At 28.3% G+C, this 22,808-nt stretch overlaps 1 protein-coding gene across 4 annotated transcripts in view; it reads right to left on the reverse strand.

Annotated features, from left to right (window-relative positions):
* Nucleotides 1-10,358: 10,358 nt before the first annotated feature.
* The window catches only part of LOC107441233 (uncharacterized), a 138,166-nt gene continuing 125,716 nt past the window's right edge, over nt 10,359-22,808 (reverse strand). For 3 of the 4 annotated variants that reach the window (XM_016054416.5, XM_016054418.5, XM_087165578.1), the window contains one exon: nt 10,359-12,445. In XM_016054416.5, the coding sequence (XP_015909902.2) occupies nt 10,409-12,445 (2,037 nt within the window). In that variant the 3' untranslated portion in view covers nt 10,359-10,408. Of the gene's footprint in view, nt 12,446-21,584; nt 21,722-22,808 lie in introns of those variants that run through there. The other variant, XM_016054419.5, reaches the window with a different exon arrangement.

Raw genomic sequence — 22,808 nt, forward strand, 5'->3', positions numbered from 1 at the left:
CTTGGATTGTAAAACTGCGGGTAATTTAAAATTTTGAAAAAAAGACGGCATTTTATTGAATTTGAAAGACTTTAAATAGCAATGCAGCATGCTTTCAAATAAACATGTATGAACAAATAAAATAAATATGTGCACAATAAATGTTCATGTTGGTTTTCGCAAATCTTATAAAATTTCTAAGTAAAACTGTTCGTTGAATAAAATTAATTAATAAAAAAATATTACAATAGTTAAATTATGAATCAAAGATACTGAATTATCAAGTAAATTTTGGAGAAGCTCATAAAATTTTAAATTGTCCTTTTAAATTTTTTTTAAATATTGCTATATACTTAAATTGCCTTAGACGTATGCAACTGATGCATCTTAATCAGAATTCAATCATTGTGTTTTAAAATTTATTTGAAGAAATTTGGCAAATTAAAAATATTTTGTTCTCATTTAAAATAAATGTCATTCTAAATTTACTTTTGAAATATATTTCTAAAACGAGGGAAAATTCGAATTGTTTAGTTTCTCTTTTTAATAATCCTTTTCATATACACTTGATGAAAATGGGCTTATTTAAAATGTTCATTTCGATTGATAATCTAATTACCAAATTTTATGGTCAATAGTTTGACCTTAAATATGTTAATTAATTAGTTCTGACTATTGATTAGGTTACGGAATCAGGCACAGTTCCTCTAAATAAACATATTTTTTTCGCTAATATATATATATATATATATATATATATATATATATATATATATATATATATATATATATATATATATATATATATATATATATATATATATATATATATATATATATATATATATTATTTGTTATTTTAGCCATTTAATAATTACTTTGAAAAAACTCATTTCATAAAAGGAAGATATCACAGTTCTTAAAAAATACAAGGTATTATTTTTATGAGGCATTAAAAATTCAATATAATAATATAAATAATATATAATATATAAACATAAAAATAGAATATAAAAATTGAATATTTTAATTCCATACTAGTAATACGTAAATAATGAATTTAAAATATAGATTTACTAAATTGAAATAAATTTTGCGGCATTGTTTTGTGAATTATAGTTTGTGATGGACATTTATTCTTGGTGAATAAGAAGTGAACTCTCTTCTTTTCTAATTTCGATCTATGAGAACACACTCCGCAGTATTTTGAATGGTTTGATTCAAATAATTTCGGGAATAGTAATAGCTCTCACAAAAATAAGAAATGGAAACTGTAGTGCTGCCATCTATGTTAAATATTTGCAAGTAATTTAAACGATGCTAGAAATTTGTTCTTTTTCAACGATTGATCTCGTTTCTTATACTTTATAATTGATTAAATTAAGAATCTTTTAATCTCAGGGGAAGTAAGAGCACTTCAAATGATGTATAAAAGCCTATATATCTTTTTAAAACATGTATTATCTATATATCTATATATATCTCTATATTATCTCTATATTATCTATATATCTATATATATCTCTATATTATCTCTATATTATCTATATATCTATATATATCTCTATATTATCTATATATCTATATCTATATATCTTTTTAAAACATGTATATGGCAAAATATAGATTTTGAATCACTTCGGCATAATGGTCTTTTAAAAATTAAGAGATACAGCTCTTTTGAAACATTGTAACTCAAAAATTATTTGACAGATTTTGTTGAAATATTGTTTTTTGTCATTTAATTTTACATATTTGAAATGATTGAAAAATTATTGCAACCTTACAAATTAAATTTGTTTCGAACATGACTGATTGAAAGGCTTGAAAATAATAAATAAATATTTAAAACCATTTTTTTTACAAAGCCTGATTTTCCTACTAATAAGAGAATTTTGTAATTATGTTGAAAAAGTTTTCAGATATCTTCAACAATTTTCAGAACTGTGGTAAAATACGCTAGAAGAGAAATTATTACGAAAGGGTCTCAACTTCAAACTGCTTTCCTGACTAAATTATTTGGATCACATTTTCCAAATTTTGGCTTTGAAATTATAAAATAATTTATAATTTTCTTATTGATATAGTTTTATTAATATTGCTAATGCATTTTTTTAATAAACATATTAATTCCTATAACTATAATAAATAACAGGAAAAATATACATATTATAATTCATAAAGTGTTTCAAAAAAAATTTTAATTACATTTTTGCTGCATATTTTTTTTTGTAATATGCTTTTTCAATTTGACAGAAGCGTCACTGTAACATTTACTTTTAATTTCATTTCGATAAAAAAGTTATTTATAAAAACCTCCCAAATAGAGTACTTATCTAACATAAGAACATATTACTAATTTTAAATCATAAACTTTACACAACTTTTTTAAGTCATCAAAAAGATTTTTAGGACATAAAAAAAATCCATATTTACTAACTTAAAATAAATGTTGTGACACCGGCTGCAATGCACCCCCTAGTTCAGTAGGCACTCAAATGTTTAATTTTACTTTATTTTCTCCAACAAGTAAACCCTCTTTCCCATTCCATTCTCTGAAACATACGCTGCTGTAATATTTTGAAATCAATTTTAAAATAGTAATTTTTCTCGGAGCAATACAGAAATTATAGTGCTGCCCTCTATATTAAAGTTTCACATTTAAACTTTTCAAAACTAAAAATTTAGTTTTTTCCTACTATTGACCTCATTTTTGATCCTTTTTAATTCATTAAAGGCAGAATCATTCATGCTCAAATAATTTTCATGACTTTAAATTATTGAAAAATAAATAAATAAATAAACTGGGTTGCTGGCTAGTTTTCCATAAAAAGCACGCGATTTCAGACACGAGTTCTGTTGGAAATGTCTGGTAGCATAGTAAGTTTTCGATTGTTAGTTGTGAATTGCACTTATGCAATTTTAATTTAAATATTTGTGAATTTGATTTCAGAACCAGATATTTTAAGTTCAGAAAACTATTTTCTTCAGTATGGCTCATTTCCTTAACTGCCACCCTCATTTTTCATTCGGCAATTTTTTTGCTGCCTCGTTAATTCATACATGAATCAATAAAAATACGCAAGAGTCACTGTGGTTAATGTGTGTTCCTTGTTCTTCCGCAAAATACTCAGTAGCTTGAATATAGTGGGTACGATTGCCTCAGTAGCACTTCTTTACTTCCTGCGATTTTTCTACTTTCTGATTTTAAATTTGACAAGTGCTAATGAGAAATTAAATAAGTGCTATACTGTATGTAGAATGTAAAACCACTTAGTGATGAGTTAAATGAATGGAATCATAGCCACAGAGCGTAGAAGCCTCTCAGTAAATTTTTAACGTGATCATCGGAAGTGTTAGCGAAACATAATATAACGCGTATTCAGATTTGTATTAAGTGAAAACTATAATAAATAGTTCAAACTTTTGAGCGACGTAAAATATTTTTGCTTTAGCTAATTTAATAGCACTTAAATATTTTTAGGTGGTAAATTTTTAGCTTTTTATTAGAATCAATGTTATTTATTGCGTTATAACTCAATTAAATGAACATGTAGGAGGATTCTTAGATGCTTTTTTATGAAGCGTATTGTGTGTATTTCATGAAAGAAAATGATTTAATGAGATTTTTTTTTCTCTTTAAATTTTATATCTTGATTCATCATAACTATTTTTAATATCAAAAGAATAAACCTTATTTAAGTGTATAATTTATAATTTTCTAATATGTAATCAAATATTAGATTTAATCATGCATTTGAAAATGAGAAATGATGCATTTTAATAAGGAAACGAACACAAGACAAATAAAAATATGTTATATCATGGCAGAAAAGAGACAAATAAGGAAATAATAATTTTATTGGCACATTCATTTTATTTTAATTAAATTTTTATTTTAAATTAGGTTCTAAAGAATTATTTTCGAATCGCATGATATACATTTAAATTCCAAGTGGAAATAATCTAAACATAAGCACTGCAATTATTCACAAATAAATGACTCATATAATATTAATATCGGAAAAAATAATTTTGCTAAGTAATAATTATACAGTAATAATAATAAATAAATTATAAGTAATTTGGTAAAGTATTTCGATCTTTAAGATTGTAAAGGTTTAAAATAGTATTTATTAATTTCAAAAATAAATATACCTTTTATTTTTTAGCTGATTATTATAAAAAGTAAAGTATTTCCAAATCTTGAGCCTTTCTAACATATAAATTTATTGATGAGAATCATTCTTATAAAATTTGTTAAAAAAAATATCCTAAAATTGAGATTGCTCTAAAAAATTATCAGTGTAATATTTTGGAGCAGAAATTGTTCAATAAATTTTTATTTATTCTATAAATTTTGTTTTCATTCTATTTATGAATTGAATGCTGACAGAATAGAGCAATGTCTCATTTACATAAGAACTTTTCTTTGTAATTATATGTTTTATTATTTATTTATTTTCTTAAATAAATTATTAAAATATAGGTTTTTTATTTTTAAAAAATAATTTAGTAAATGTTAATTATTTTGGCTGTCTGAATTCTAGTTACATAAGATTTAATCATTTTGACATGGCGATTGATTTCAAAATTTTTATTCGAATTTTTAGCTTTATTTTGAGATTATATCAGGGTAGAAATTGCTTGTATACAGGAACAAAGCTCACATCACGAAATTTTACTCATAATCAATCTCCTCAAACGTTTCGGTAAGATTTATGTACAAAAATTCGCCTTTTCTATATTTATGGTTATAACAAGGAGCAAAAGACAAAACAAGCGATCTGCAGAGCATTTAAGTCATGGAAAAAAAGTTGAAAAAAATTTGGTTTGGATATTAAGACAAAGGTTTTAAAAAAATGGCAGCAGATCTAAAGGATTTTGGTGCTAAACGCCTCACTTGTGTTTTACAGCTTATTAAAATTCTAAGCAAGAAATGCATGCGCTTTCATAAGAATTCATTTAATTAAGTTCGTTTCTATTTTTAAGTACTTTGTCTCTGTGACTTATTAATCTACTTTTATAAAGTATAATCTTTCACCTTAGGCGATTATTTTGGCAGATTTGAAATTCAACTTACTTAAAATTACCATTCATAAAATGGTTACAGTGAAAAGGATATACAAATTCTCAGACAAAAAAAAATTTTCATGTATATATTTAGAAAAGATTAGGAAATTCGTTTTATAAATTTCAGATTTTCTTTTTTCTCAGTCTTGGGAAAATAGAAAGATTTGTTATTTGTTTTACATAAAATATTTAATCCTTTTTATTTACAGAAAAGTGCGATTTTAGTTATTTCCGATTTAGGTATGTACTAGGTTCCCTTCTCTGTTCACTTCGCTCATTAACTTTTGAGGTTGTTTTTCATTTATTATGAAAGATAAAAAAAAAAAGAATAGTTTATGTCCATTTTTTTAGAAAATTTATGACTAGATTGCTATCTATTGCATTTTGAGGATGACTAAATCTTATGGAATCAGTAATATGAAGAATAGGTACCCACTCTCCGAGAGTTATTACCTAGTGAAGTTGGGTGGTGCTGTAGAAAAACTGTCCCTGTCAGTGCACAAATTTATTTTTTTCTTAGAATCAGCCTTAATGGACATAAACCGTCTCTTCTATAATCTTCTTTAAAGTTTTTTGTTCTTCAAAATCCTTATGAAAAGATAATTTTGTTTAGAAAATATAGAATTACTGTAGTTTTATGTAAGTACATTTTATTAATATGTTAATCGTAACGAAATGAAAGGATAACTGTATTTGAAAAATATTCAAATGTAATTGAAACTTAGGAATACAGAACATGTTGCACAATTAGCGGAAATAGATGAGAAGTAATTTTACTTGTTAACAATATATAACGATAACCTTATATCATAAGACAGTTCGCATAAGAAACATTTTAAAATTTTTGAAATAAACTTTTGTATTTGTATCAGAGCAAAATCGAATCTCGCACTTGTTTTTTTATTCATTCATTTTTTTGTTGTTATTTGTGATCCGAAAAGCGATCTTATAAAATGAAGATTGCGGAGAGATGCATTTTTCGACAACAGTGGATAAATTATTATTATTTGAAGAAAAAATTGCACAAAAACACTTAAAATTGTATTAACTTTCGAACAAATATGAATTTCGTGAAAAAAACTCTCGTTAAAGTTATAGTTAAAAATAGTCTTATCAGCATGTCAAATTCCGACGCTATAGTTACATTTCAGTGATCAGTACGTCGACCAACATGGTTTCTTTTATCTACACGTTTCACAGTTAATAATTCTAGAAATAAAAATTGCATAGAATTTTTATTTTATTTTATCGAATTCCTTGCAAATTTTTCTATACACATTCGTAATTTTAAGTCTTATAGGTTTTGAGCAGCACAGCAAGACGTAACGTAAAGCAAACATAATTGAGAAAATAAATCTCTTAAAAAATTTAAAAACTTTCGAACAATCCTGAATTTCAGAAATAACTCTGCATTAAGTTCTTAAAAAATATGACTCTTTCAGCCTGCCAAATTTCAACCTGTAGTTGCATTTTTGCGGCCTGTAGAGTGCCCGTATGATATTTTTTTGATCAAGTTTAACAGTTATTGTCGAATGTTTATTTTTTTTTATTTCATCTTAATCCCTGCACATTTTTCTATACATCTTAGTACTTTTAAGTTTCTAAGTCATTGTTTTTACGCAGTAAGACAAGACGCAAGACATTAAGGTAAACATCCAAAACACGATTTTTTTTTAAAATAGAGATATTAATATTTTAACCTTAATATATTCATCAGCTTTGCATATGTAGTTTCCAAAGTTTATTTATCATAAAGCTTATTCAATAAAAAAGAATAAAATAAAATAATTCTTGCAAGTGACCAGTGGGATAATGTAGGTCAAAACTCTACCAACGTGACAAGCGGTTTTTAATATATTAAATAAATTCAGTGCTTAATACAGATCCCAAGTGCTTTTTAATTAAAGTTGTACTCCATAATTGACGTAATATAAATAGTATTAATAGTGTATAATACAGTCAAGGAACCGAGTACATCTTTTATGTCATGTCATGATACTTTATGGCATGGCTCGATACTATTTGACATGCCACATCATTTCATACCAATTGCTATACTATACAACCTCCTGACTCTGCCTATGGTCACCAGTTCGATCTATTTTTTTAATAGACGTATTTTTGCCATCCAATTTTTTTTCATATTTAAATATTTTATTCGTTTCAAAATTTCGTGTATCATTCTGTAATCACGATTTATCTTTTTGATTCACGATTTATCCATCGAACTGACAATGGGTGGGCTTCAAGCAACACGTCCTAGAAGACAGAAGGCCTCTGCCTGAATCAATTAAGTAATCTGACGTAACGGACATAAACTGTGCAGTGAGGGCGATAAGATAGATGTCACTATGTTCGGACTACTAAATTGCGCAGTGGGACAAAATACAAAAGATAGGTTCGGACTATTTAAGAATCGGATTTCTCGTTTATGTTAACTCATGCGAAGGTCTTCTCTCTTCTAGGAGGTTTTATTTCAAGTCTCAGAAACAGAATCCCAATCCAATGACAGATCAGTGCCTTAATCACTGTCTCATCCCATACTTTGGAGATTTTGCACCAAACCACAGTGGGGCAGAAGACCATGATCTTTGGCCAAAAGTCAAAATTAAATTTTCAGTTAAAGTATGTCTAGGCAGTTTAAATATAGCCCAAATTAAGTATTCATAATCATTCCAAACATTATAATTTACTTTTTGTACCAACGAGAGTACAATGTAGTGAAAAATATGTTAAAAACATTTTTTTTAAATGTAACTCTTAAATTTATATTTCGGAAATATATATAGGAATTTCACCTTACTGTTGCATTTTTATCAGAGTAATTAGTCTGAAATTACTGTACAATTTTTCAATTTGTTGGATTAGGTAATACTCTTGACAAATTTATAGTTTATATCTTATCATTTGACATTTTACAATGTTTGAATCACTTTCGAAACTTATCTACAAAAAGTTCCATGAGGTAATTAGCTAAACTTTTTTTTGTTGTCTTCTTTGATGTTTCTTCTTTCGAAAAAACCTGCCCCATTTTGCCCATACTGCAAAGGTGATCTAAATATACCAAAAAACAAAAATTATGTTTTTTTTTCATGTTTTCGCTTTATTTTGTAATTAATTAACGCTATTTTGTAATATTACTTCAGAAATATAATTTGCTTTTCATCTTTAATATAAAATTACGAAAATTATTCTATTTTCATTGCTATATTTAATTTTTTAAACGTGCTATATTATTTTTACTTTATTTTTGCTCGCCATATTTCAGCCGCCATTTTGTTTGTTTTTCGGAATTTTTAGTGTATATCAAAATTTCTGCTATGAATTCAATTTACCTGCACATAAAAACCCCCAAATTTTGAAACAAATTTTATCGAAATACTAATTTTGGCCACGAAACCTTGGATGCTGGCCCACTGTGCAAACTGTCAAGAGAAAAGAGCAAGTCATACTTGAAAAAAAAAATTTTAATGTAATTTTTGACTTGAATTCATATAATTTTGTAAATTTAAGAAGGCATTTCCCCCCCCCCCCCCAAGACAACTTATCTTTTGTGAGCATCACTTTTTCTTTCACCAAAAAAAAGCAAACAGAATTTTTTTCGTGCTCATAAATAAAAAAGCGCTAATTAGTCATTTAAAAGACTCCTACTGTGGAAGACACTTCTTTGTCCGACAAGTTAAGAGGATGCTATATCAGGAGAGAAACTTTTCATCCCGATTTCTCTGTCACCTCCATAAGTAATTTAAAATTTAAAATATAGAAAAAGTAAGCTCAGGCAAACCTAGTGTAAGTTATGAAGTTTCAAACACTGAAAACAAAATTTTCACAATATCAAAAGTAAAACAAATTATGAGAGGATAACTTAGGATTACATAACGGGAAAATTTTCTTCCAATAAATTATTTGCATTTTGATATTTTGAAATTATTTTTCAGCAATTGAAACTTCATACTTTAGGCTTACCTGAATTCCTTTTTTCTATACCTTAACTTAAAAATGGAAGTGAAACAAAATTTGGGATGAAAAGTTTCTGAAAGGCAGAGATAGCCTGGTTGGTAGGGCGTTGGGCCCATGTCCAAGCAGTCATGAGTCCACCGGCCTAAGAAGTGACATGCAGTTCTTAGTTGTGGAAGCTCAATTAACGAGAAATTGAGATTCTCTTAGTCCATCTGTTTCCATTTTGGGAACTAGATTTTTTCTATATACTATAATGATTTAGTAAATTGAGATAAATCTCTAACAAAGAATAATAAGCTAAGATAATCATATCAATTATTGGTTTTGAACAGGTGACCTTTAAACGGATGATACACGTGCCCTCCAATAAAGATTCAATCTCAAGAGTAAATAGAGATCTTTATGTATAATTTATATTATATCCGTGCATGAAATATCAGACACGATGTAATAGATAGTATTTAGAAAAGTTCTAACATATATTACGAACTATTTACAAATTCAACAGTGATTTTTGTCTTCACCCGAACTACTGAAAAAGATTCGTACCCCGAAATTTATCACAAACCACATGCTTAAGATATATAAACACAAAAAATAATTAGCAATTATTTAGTGTAACATTTTGGAGCGATTAACTCATGAAAATTCTTTGGTTTCTTAATCATATTGAATTTTATGAATTTGATAGAAACTAGTCTACAGCGAAACATTGCTACATATTTGAGTTAATTGCATTGCAATGTTATTTGAAATGTTGTTCGTAAAACTTGAATTAATACCGGGGGCTCAAAATTTACCTAATTGTTTTAAAAAAATTTTTAAAAAGTTAAGAAAAAAACTTTCTAACAGCTAATTTATGTGACCGGGAATTAATTTTATTTTCTCAGTTAATTTTGATTAAAATTTTCCCAACATATGACGCTGTAGATAATAAACAATGTAATTAAAGAAATCTCATTAAAAATTAGATCAAAATGTTTCAAGATCTTTCAATTTTGAAAATGAATTTCAATTGTTTCGAAATTCCCATCTTTAGCCGCTATCACTCGTTATTATCGGAGGATGAAATCAGTTAATGCAACTGAACAAGCAGTAAAAGAAACTCAGCACTATCTTTTGAAAAGTTTTTGGACTAATTACAAAAACCTGAGAATAAAAAAAAAATATATATATATATATATATATATATATATATATATATATATATCTGTTTTTCTGACGGTAAATAATGTCACCCTGTTGTTATCATTATCAAGTCACTTATTTTCCCAAATTTTATTTAATAAATTAATATTAGTGAACACTCTTTACATTGCAATATTTTTTAAAGAATAACACCAAAAACTATATAAAATATTTTAATAAAATCTAAATTTTGGTCCACATTCAACTTTCACATTAAAGAATAATCTGATGTCTCATGCATACAGTTCATTATATTAACAGGCAATCGTCTTGCTTGTTTGGAGAATAAGGCAGGTGCCACACTAGTGCGACCATATTGCGAAGAATGTGGCCTTTTACAATAAACATTATCAACTAAAAGGTCTCTAATACCATCAACTGATCTTGCATTTAGAATTTTACGTGGAGTGTCCTGGTACATAACAGGACTGGACGAACAGCCCATCTCAAGGCTCGCGCTATGTAAACTATCTCCAATGGAAGATAACTGCGGTATAGCTGCCGGAGTTGGCTTTAATGGTATGGAAAGATTTAAAGAGTCTACAAAATTTTCACAAGAAGGCGTGTCCTCAGTTAGTGGATCGAATTCAGTACAAATGCTGGAAATGTCTTGTGATGTTGACAGTCTGTTTGCACCTTTCCAGCAAAGATGGCCGTTCACCAACCTACTACCACCGTTATTCTTAGTGGCCTCTGGAGCTGAAGATTTACGGGTGGAGAATCCCCAATTCTGGAAGGTCTCATGTTTACAGAGGCCACTCAGGTTTGGCGCTGAAAGTCCTGATTGCAGTGATGGCTGGTACATGTATGGGGATTGCACCAAAGTGGAAGTTGAAGAAAAATTTGGTTCAGCAGGGTTTGTGAGATCAACCAAGTCTGATTTCTTAACGCTAGTGTGACTGGGTGGGTCATTTGGATGGCTGGATTGAAAGCTATGGTCGAGAGGGACTTCTGTGAAGCTGCTGGTATCATAAGCATGACAATAATTATTGCGAGAAGCCTCCTGCTCTTTTAATTTTGCCCTCGCATCTAACTGCATGGCAGGAAGACTTTGAGTCTTTGAAAAATCACCATAGCCCAAAGGAGAAAATGGCGAAATGGCATTGAGATTTGAACGTTTATTGTAAGCATTTTGAATGCCAGGTTCTCTCCAGTCTTCCGTACTAGCCATGCCAAAGTTCCTGACGCAGGAATCAGCTTCAGATCCTTCTTCTAAGCACCTAATTTTGTCTTTCAGTGAAGCAATCTCTAAATCTTTTGACTGCATCAACTCTTGTAGCCTCTGATTTTCCTCATTTGCTTCTTTTAAATCTTTTCTTAGCTGAGACTCAATTTTCAACCATGTTGCAGATTTGGAAGAGTCATCCTGTTGAAGTTTCGCTCTTAGAACATCATTTTCCATAACATAAGTCAAAAGTTGTTTCTGTAACTCTAACACATTACCTTCTTTCAAGATACTGGATACTTTTTTACGGCTTTTTTCACTATATTGTAAGTATTTTCTACGGATATTTGATCGCTCAATATCCGCCAAGTACCCTAGGGACTCAGCTTTTGATTTAACATCACTAGATTGTATCCTTTGCTGCAGTGATTGATTTTCAAGAAGAGTTACGTTAAGCTGCTGTTGGACTTTGATTTTTTGTTTGGTCACTGCTTCGGTTGCAAGTTCCAGCTTAGCTAACCGTCGACTAAGGTCATCTCTTTCAGCTTTCACTTGGGATAGTTGCCTTTGGGTGTCCACCTTTTCAAACAAAAGATTGTCGAGTAATCTTGCACTCGAACCGTCACCCATTTGACTCGTAGGTTTGTTATGGTCAAGAGAACTGGCGTTTTCAACTTCCTTCAGAAGGACTAAACTCTTCTGGTCAATCAAATCAAGCAATTGCAACAGTTCGTCTTCCTCTTCGTTCCTAATGGCGGCGTGGTCTGTTGTAGATAAACTACTATCGCTGGCGCCTATACCACTGTCCTTATTTAAACTGTCACTTTTTGAAAGTTCTGTCTTTAAGCCATAGTTCTCAGACTTGGAATGAGTACTGTCTGCATTGCCTGCAAGCCTAAGTTTCTTTTCGCTTCCAGTACTATCAGATACAGACTTCTGTAGACGAGACTGACCAGCAGTCTTCGACCTGGTTTGGCTTTCAGCTCCACTGGGGGATGCTAAATGATGATTCACATCTTCGATGGCCAGCATTAAACGTTCTTGGAGACTTTCAAGCACAGCCATTCGAGTTTGTAGGGCCTAAAAAAGAAATGGAACTTAAGTATTTCAAAATATGCCTTAACAAAAAATAGAGATTCGTTGAAATTTATAACTTTACTTGTTTTTGTGATGGGTTAAATATTGACATTTATTTTTAAAAAAATTTACGTTCAACATTGAAAACCTTTTTTAATAATAAATTTTAATTACGAATTCGTTCTTTTCTAATATTGACTTCCAATGAAATGAATATATCTTAGATAGATCTATGTTTTTCAGTAATGATTATATGCATCGTTTACACTCCCTCTTCCACAACTTGCAGCTGATTTGGGTGATATATGCAACGAAAAAAATCAATGATTCGTGTTCAAATGTTTAAAACATTATTACAGCATTTTATTACATTGATATAAGCTGTGAAGTCAGGCATGCTCCCATACCTTAGTTTTGAATTATCTCTTTCATAAAACGTTTTGTACGTTAAAATAATATTGTTTTAAAGATTTAATTTAAAATAATAATGTTTCAGAGAATTAATTAATAAGATTATGTAAGTTCATTTTTTGTAAGAAATGCAGCAAAAACCATATTTTTTACTTATCATATTTTAAAAGCATACTCTATTATATCCATATTAGTTGCAAATAAAACATTAAAATACGAAATTCGGTCAGTAAGCTTTTACCACAGAAAAACCAGTTTTATGAATTTTTAATTGAAATTCATTTTATATCTAGCATGTCTGTTATACACTGAGTAAGGATAAAAAGTGGCTCACAAAGTGGATATACACTACCAGCATGTAATTTAGTTTAGAAATTTAATAATAACCTTTGAAATGTATAAGGATTTTGAAACATGCATTAATAAATAAATACTGCCATAAAACTATGGAAGTTTGCGGCAATATTTAAATAGTTTCAGTTTTTTTTCTCCAAAATCTCAAAAGAAAAGGTCACACAATTAGATCTGAATTTTCTTTATAAAGTAGTTAAAAATAAGTAGATAAAAAAAAGTGAAAAATAGTACCTTAACTCTTACTTTGAGACACTGCCTCGGAAAAGTTTTTTAAATACAAATTGGTCGAATAACTCGAAATTACCGTAATCCAAATAACCATAGGGAAAGTAATTCGTCAAATAAATAAATGAAATTAGTCAAATAAAACCCACTGCTCAAGAGAATATTTTAGAGAATATTACTCCGTTACGCTGTAACTGAGAATTAGATAAAATTCCCCAATTTTCCCGATCAATACCAGAATTTTACCTATGGTTGCTAAAGAACGAATCTGATTGAAAAGAAATCTACCCTAAAGAACACTGTGTGGTGTTTAGGGAGAAATGTTTCAAATAACCTATTGTAAAGAAAATTCTTTCTAGAAACGGTACAAAATAGTTAGAAATTTTTAAATTTTCTCTTTAATATCAGACTTTTTTGCCGTTGCTGCTAGAAAATGGACTATTCTGGAAGAAATTTCCTCTTAAACGTCTTAGAGTCCTTGCACTTACACCTAAATTATGTAGTATTTTTCGTTGGAATTTTCAACCTTAAATTCATCTAAAATTGCTTAAATTATCATCAAGTAAACTTATGAATGAAAAAAAATTAAAATAAAACAAAGTTTTTTTTGGGGTTTAATTTACCATACAATTGATTATATTTCAAAATACAAACATCTACTTTTTTTATTTCTTAATATATAAACAATGCAATGCCAACAGGAAAAAAAAAAGAATAAACACATTAACTCATAAACAGGATTTTCAACTATAAATACCAAAACCTATCCACAACCCATCCCCAAACAAGGAACACGCTGTTTTTCGAACAAATCAAGAAGTGATTAGTCCTACTTCGACATTCCTCGTTACGCTCGAATTGAGAAGGACAAAGATTACGTTGAGGACTACCTTTTTTCAAAATCAAAGCGTACAAGGAAACAGAGGATCGAACATCTTTCAAACAGTTGCAATTAAAAAATACTGATCAGTCGGGGACCTGCGCTGCAGCTCATAATCTGAAATTCCAGATAGACATAAATTAGGCGAAAGAACAACTTAATCTGGGAATTCAACTCAATTGTGGCGAAGTGAAGCACAAAATTGGCATCTAAAACGTGAATTCTTCTTTAGACTTAAAGATTTAGATGCCAAGATATTTTGAAAGGAAAAATACTGAATACTGTAACTAGCCGAATTACTTCGCCTAATTTTGGCATATATTGGCATATTAAATCGGTTGGGTGTTTGAAAAGTAAATCGGATGTATTTGAAAGTTTCCTGTTAATCTTCCAGTAATCAGGAAGGAGTGTTTTAAATTAATAGTTCAAGTGATTTAAATTGTTTCTAGAAAGGTAATTTAGTATTCGAAAACATTGCTTAAAGGAAATGTTTTTATAGGTGGTTGATGATTAAAAAGATTTTAGTGATGACATAAAATGATTTAGACACGTTTTAAACCTAGTGCAAAGAGTAGAAAATTAATTAGAGTTTATTTTTAAAAAAAAACTGTCATGCATTCTACGGATCATTCTTTTTTTCAATTTTTTTTCAATCGAATTATTCCCTTTAGATTAAGAATATGCCGTTGCAGAATTATCAATTTAATTTTTTTTAACTATTCGTAATAGTTTTCTTTTTTTTTGCACTTGTTTCGCAGTTAAAAATGATTTTGAAACTTTATATGTTTAGAAATAAATACTTTTATAAAGATAATCAAACAGGAGAAAATTATTTAATTCTACAGTATGTATTTGATTCATTTCTTGTTCACACAATCTTTATACACTATTTGATGGGCAGCAATATTTTTTCATTTTCTTTTCTTTTAATTATACTTGGTTTGAAACGTAGTAAATAATTTTCAATAATTTAGACAAAGAATAATTTTCAGTAATTGGAAAGAAAAAAATGAATAATTGTAGCTTAAAAAATAATTTTCAATAATTTGGACAAAGTGAACCACTGCTTAAAGTTGTTTTAACTGGGCCCGCAGAGAGTTCACTTTAGCGTAGTTCGACAGTTTTATGATACGTTTTTATACGTGTTTGGTACGTGTGCTTTCATTATTTTTGAATTATTCGGAATCAACTAAAATTTTACAACAATCAGTCAAATAAATTGAACCCTATTGAATGAAAAAATTTTATGAAGAAAAAAAAATACAAATGAAATTTTTCTTCAGTTTTTCTCGAGTATTTTTCTTTTCTTCTTAATTGACTCTCAGCAAAGTAAGCATTGTGCAGTCATAACTTTAGAAGCAGTTTTCCAAAGAAAATATCCGATGGTTAAGTTGTATACCCTAAGTTATAATAAGTAATATACCTAAATAATTTTACCCAGTAGAGGTAATTGAATTTTTATTGAAAAAAAATAATGAAAATGAATTAAAGCACCATAAGAGAATTCTACAAACCCGCTGAAAACTTAGAAATAATAAATTTTTCGCTACAAATTTTAAAGTTGGGCGCAGTTTAATTTTAATGATAAAAAAATATTGAAAGCGGTCATAACTTTAGAAGCAGTTTTCCGAAGAAAATATATGGAGGTTAAGTTATATACCCTAAATTATAATAAGTATCATGCCTAAATATTTTTACCCACTATAGATATTTGAATTTTTATTGAAAAAAATAATGAAAATTAATTTAAGCACCATAAATAAACTCTACAAATCCGCCAAAAACTTGAAAGCAATAGATTTTTCGTTGCAAATTTAAAGTTGATCGCAGTTGAGGTATTATTTATTTTATAATAGTAAAAAAAAATAAAGTTCAATTTAATTTTTTTTTAAAATATTAATGAGTTTGTGGGGAAAATGTTAAATTAAGTATTTCATGGCAATGAATGCATGTTAAATTAAGTATTTTCCACCTAAAAATTTTAATAACAAAATCTAAAATTTCATTAAAGTTTGTTAGGTAGTTCCAGAGAAAAAATTAAAATTAAAAAATACGATTCTCTTATATGAGTATATTTCAAAAATGCTGATTCAAATTTATTTAAATTTTGGATTTTATGACTTAAAACTACACAATTTAGCAGAACAAATGTGTTAAAGTTTTCATATTTTACAGATTATTTGTATAAAATTAACTTCATTTAAATGACTTTTATAAACATACGCAAAATCTTTTTAGATTCGTAAAATAAGTTCCAAAAATACGAAAAGTTATTATGGTATTAAGGAATCAAAATTTTGAACCGGTGTCCTGAATAAATTATTGACCATGTTTCTAGATTACGGCTACATTCATTATTTTGGGGGTCAAAAGTCATAACACTATGGGAGAGGGAAGATAATTTATTCACAGAAAGTACGTTGTTGTACCTGGTTTTGGGAATTAATTTATCGCATGCATTATTTAATTAACATATTTTAATTAAATCTTTAAAAAAACAATAATTAGTTCTTATTTTTTGGTTATGAAACTTACTTTGTGCCATTATCACGAAATAAATCCCTTATAAAAATATTTTTAAAACATTCAAATACAGTTTAAATAGAATTTTGCTATTTTCTGCTAATGATTTGAAGCTTTGATGCTAGCTTTTCGAATATATTTTTAAAAATATATTTATACAAATATTTTTAGTCGCTAAAATTCTGAACTTTTTTACAATAAACTAAAAAAATATCGGAATTATCCTTTACGCATGATCACATAAAAATGATTATAAAATAAAAGCCATTAAAATATCTCTTATTTATTTTAATATAATAAGAATAAAAGCTGGATGGGACCATTAGACAATAATTGTTTAAAATATCAAAGACTATTAGTTTATTGAAAGATTTTAAATTGCTTACAAAATATTACATTATAGAATATTAATGTCAAAGAAACATTAATTGCCTCCTAAGACATAATGCTAAGCTTTAATAATAGAATCACTATTAACCTGAAAATATATTTTTTTCATGACAAATATTTTTTTTAAATGACAATTTACTACATGGTTTTTGATATAAACTCACCCTTTAATACCCTACCCGGATTTAAATAAATAAAACAAAATTCAATAAGAAAAATCGCACTCCTGATTTAATTGCGGCGCACAATCCAAAAATATGTAATGCACAAAGAAACAGAGTTTGTAAATGAAGTTTACTTGAAAAAGGCCGACAATAATAAATTACACCAAAAGGTGAAGCGATGATGTCAGTAAGTTGAATTTCGCTATGGAAGAATAAATGACGTCAGAAAATGACGATGACCGATTTCAAGCTTTTAATATCTGATATATTTTAAGCTAGCACGACTTTGATTCAAATGTATATTTAAAGGACAGACTAGCCACCAAATAAGCAGAGAAAGAAAAGAGAAAACTACAGGAAAATCAGCCCTATATCCCATTGCTCGATTCGAAGTTGTATATTAATAATATACTTCTACACAACTCATTGTCATTTAAAAATAAATAACATTTTTAAAAGCTAGTTTGTTTCTCAATATATTGATATAAAAAATCACTTTCCGTTTAAAATTTATAGAAGTTCATGTGAATTAGAATTTTTTTAAGGATTATCTAAGTTTTTGTTATTTGTGAGATTCGTAAATCTCCTTACTAAATTGGAAAGGCCACTTGAATAATCATTGCTAAACATTTAAAAGATAAAACTGAAACATTATTTTACATTTTTTACAGACCATGAGTAAAAAAATTATTGCGTCTCTCTTATACATTTTCTTAAATTTCAAGAAAGGGATGGTCAACCTATTTGATATAAGTGACACTTTCAGAAGAAAAAAAAAACTACGCGTGCCAATTCTAACTTTACAAACAAACTAAAATATATATAAAGGAGGCAAAAACTGTTATTTGTAAGTTGTTTATGGAATTTTTATGCAAACAACGTTTTTTACTCACACTGTAAAAAAATTAAGCCAAAATGTGCCAAAAATAGCTCCGAAACAAATAACAGTCGTGAAACAGCATGTCCTTATTTTTGAGCAAAATGCATTCGCAGGGAGAAATGCGAGAGGGAAATAGTTCGTTGGTCGCTAGCAGGATTCAAACCAAAAATCACCGGATTCGTTGAAGGACGCTCTAACCACCATAGTTGTAAACTCAAGCCAAAGGTGAGTGAGGAAGCTTCATATAGTGGTATTCATATAGTGGCTTCAATTAGCATGTCATGATGCCACTATATAAAGTTTCTTAACTTACCTTGAAATTGGATGTACAACTGTGGGAGTTAGAGCAACCTACTACAATCCGGTAGGTCCATGGTTCGAATCCTGCCGGCAACCAAAGAACATCTTTTACACACACATTTCTCTTTTTACATAAATTTTGAAACTAAGCATTTCGCTCAAAAATCGGTATATGCTGTTCCAAATTTCGAATACGAGGTGCTTTCAAATTCAACTATTACAGGTCAGACAACTTTCTAGGTTTTTTAAAATTTTCATTCTAGTGGTAGCTGTGTTTAAATGTATTATTTTTCATTCATTTAAACTTATTTTCCCCTCCACTGAATATAAATAAAAGTTCATGTGCAACGCCTCTTTGTTTCAGCTCTTTCGTGGCAAGGCTTTTAAAATGTTGGCAAAATTACCAAAACTTTTGAAAGCTTTGATTTTTAAATGCCTACCACTCTATAAAATGTTTTGCAAAAAGCGTACTTGGCAGGCCTGCTATTATTTGTTTCAGGGCTATTTTAAGTTTTTTTCTTCTCAATTTTGAGAAATTTTTACAGTGCATGTTAGTCTGTGAAGTGAAATTTAATAAATTAACATAATGAATACAATAATAATTTAGGTTTCATTGTTAAAAGTCATTTTTAAAAGTTTAGTTTGTTAGTGCATAAAATAAAAATGAATAACCTGAGACATTTAATTCTATTTAATTATGCGTAATTCAAATAAGCAGTTTTTTTTCGCCATATCATCTTTTAAAATGATTAATCTTTAAAGATGCTAATGAAATTGGCTCTTTTAGATGGATATCAGGTAACTTTAAACAATATTTTAGTTTCATGTTCAAAATAGAAAACTTTTGTCCTCAATTAATAGTTAATCCAAATTTACAATAATATCTTACTTAAAAATCGCGTAAATTTAGAGAATTGATTATATATAAGAAAATTTAAGAAGTTTAATTCCGTTCCTGAAAGCAATATAATTATTTTTTTAATTTGCCTTTTTATTTTTTATTTTTTTAAGTTTTTGTGTGTTACTTTTAAAAATCCGCTGAGTTATTCTGCGGCACGTGTGCCACAGTTGTCCGTTCATGTTTTGAGAGTTTCACAAAAAATTTACATTAATGAAAATTTGCATTCGTTACATTATTAAATCTTTATAAAGAGTATTCTTTAGTGACCGCTCTTATTTCATACTTTTTGGAATCGTGTAAATAAAGAAGGGTAATCGAAAGACTAGGCACTTATAAATTGTATAAGTTATAAATAATAAAAAGTTGTAAAACTAACTTATCACTATTGAGATTCATTAGAACAAAGGATGGATTAAAATAATTTAAATTCAGTTTATTCAATGCATTCCAATCCTAGTAGGCAATATAACTAGGTTTTGAGGATTTCAATCCTACTTTTGCTCTTCTCGACATTAATAATGATTAGTTAGAAATTGGAAACGTTTCTTACAGCATTACTATTTGCGACCTCTAATGAGCCTAGCTTTTGTTACTCGATTTTTAAAAAGAATTTTTAAAAATGTATATTAAAAGTGATCGTTATATAACACCCATAAACATTCCAATTAATTTTTAAAAAAATATTATATGGCGACTTATTATTTTTGGCTTCTGTAGAACCTCAGTGACAAGGTATCCCTTATTTCGTTTTATTTAGAACTTACATCTTTGAATGAATTGTTTAAAAAAAATTTAAAAAAATTAGTTGTTTTAAAATTTACGAAGTTTTGGTTACTCGCACAATTGATAACTCTTTTATAATGTTATTTAATGTTACATTAAAAGCCATATCTATAAACTTATCGAACTTCAGTTGAAAGATGTTCGTTAATTCTTTTTACAGAACTTCATCCTTGAAAAAGTATTGTAAGTTTTTAGGATTTTATGAGTTTTAGCATGAAGGTAATCAAACATTCATTATGTAAGCTACTTAAATGGACGGAGATTTGTGATTTGCTAATTTTTGCTGAAGAGGTGAGGGGTGGAGGAGAAGGAACAATGCTTACGTAAGACACTGTATGCGCTTAATCGAAAGAAAAACCACCATAAAATGCGAAAACAATTAAAATTGGAGGGAAAATATTACATTTTAAAAAATAATTTGCCAAAGTTATAAGGAAGTTTGTGAAATATTTATGTTTGCAAACATTTAGATGGAGTGAAAGTACGTTATATTACGTTATATAATTTTATTTTAAAGGTTGGAATACGTTTTTATAAGAAAAAGTTCTATCTATAGGATGTATAATGCTATTTTTTTAAAGGAATTGAAAGTGATACAGCATTGGTGAATTTTTTCCGAGCATAAACTGCACATTACTGACGATTTTAAACAGGGTGCGTAGCCAAATCTTTCAACAAAAAAATAAGCACCTTTTAAGTACTTTTTAAGCACTAAAAATATTTTTAAGCACTATATACAATAACAAAATGCAAATTAATTTTCAAAGACTTTAGATGATCATGATAAAATAACTAGCTTCTTACAAAGAACTATTTTCTTGATTATATTAGCAGTCATAAAATGATCGAGAGATTTATTATTTCGGTTCGATATCAGAGGGTGGAAAATGAAGTCTGAAATTGATAATATCTTGTAAAACGCAGCAGAGTTGCACATGAGAAGTCAATAATCTCACCGATCCTAGCTCAGTAGACGCACATACGGGCTCGCAAGTATTTCATCAAACACGTAAAATAATTGGAGCTTTCAGACGCTATAGACCGACGGTACGCCGAAGTGAATTGTGAAAACGTTGAATAGAACAATGTGAAAAGCACGCTTTTGCATAATACATGGCATGAAATCGGCATGGAAACGAAGAAAAAAAAATCTCATTTTTGGAAAGGGAAAATTAAGCGCCAATGAAAAAAGCACCTTAACAAAAATCAAAAATAAGCACCTTTAAGCACTTTTTAAAAACACAATGCATAATGTTAAAGGAGTGGATCATTAAGAAATATTTAGACTTTTTTTTTAAAAGAAATTTAAAGCACAAATAATATTTTCTTACCTCATAACAATCAAATGAGTATATTATTCCAACAGAAAAATAAAATCCAAATGTCTTTTTCGCTCATTTAGTAATACGCAAGCACAGCACACAAACAACTTAGCAAACAGCGCAAGGATAACGGCATTACCTCAAACAAGGCGCAAAAAAAAAAAAAAAAAACCATGCCATGCGTCATGCATCACAGAGAAACAATTTGTAATTGACTGAATTCGCCGATTCCGTATTTTCGATAAAAAAAATAAAATAAAAAAAATAGATGAAATAAGGGGAAAATGTGTTTTAAGTAGAAAACGAAGAAAAAAAAGAGAACGAATTTTACTTTCGTTGTTGGCAACAGTCAATTATGTATGTCCTCGTTCATCGGAGTCAACCGTGAAGTTGGTGAAATAACGTAGGTGTATAAACGACTTTGCATAATTGAAAAATGTAGGTTTTTAAGACTACATATTAAAATCTTTCACTTCATTTATTTATTTTTAACGAATGACGTGTTTTCAGTCAAGATTCGTTTCTTTTTTTAATATTTTCTTGATAACAGTAATGGACTGATATCTTTTATGTTGCTGGGCTATTCATATTCTAAGGGTCGCGTTTTACTAATTTTTTTTTGTATATTTATTTAAATATTTTCTTATTTTATCTAATAATTTATTAAAGCATTTATCAATAACTTACTATCCTACTTTTTAATATTTTAGATTTCGTTTTTATTTATTTATTTTCAGTCAAGATTCGTTTCTTTTTTTAATATTTTCTTGATAACAGTAATGGACTGATATCTTTTATGTTGCTGGGCTATTCATATTCTAAGGGTCGCGTTTTACTAATTTTTTTTTTGTATATTTATTTAAATATTTTCTTATTTTATCTAATAATTTATTAAAGCATTTATCAATAACTTACTATCCTACTTTTTAATATTTTAGATTTCGTTTTTATTTATTTATTTTTAGTTAAGATTCGTTTCTTTTTTTAATATTTTCTTGATAACAGTGATGGATTGATATATTTTATGTTGCTGGGCTTTTCATATTCTAAGGGTAGCGTTTTACTAATTTTTTTTGCATATTAATTTAAATATTTATTTTATTTTATCCAATAATTTATTAAAGCATTTATTAATAACTTACTATCCTACTTTTTAATATTTTAGATTTTGTTTTTATTTATTTATTTCGTTTTTAACTAGGATATGTTTTAGAAGATGAAATTGACTTGACA

Source organism: Parasteatoda tepidariorum, chromosome 6, assembly GCF_982258835.1.
Source record: "Parasteatoda tepidariorum strain Cologne lab strain chromosome 6, Ptep-v5.0, whole genome shotgun sequence".
Classification (NCBI taxonomy): Eukaryota; Metazoa; Arthropoda; class Arachnida; order Araneae; family Theridiidae; genus Parasteatoda; species Parasteatoda tepidariorum.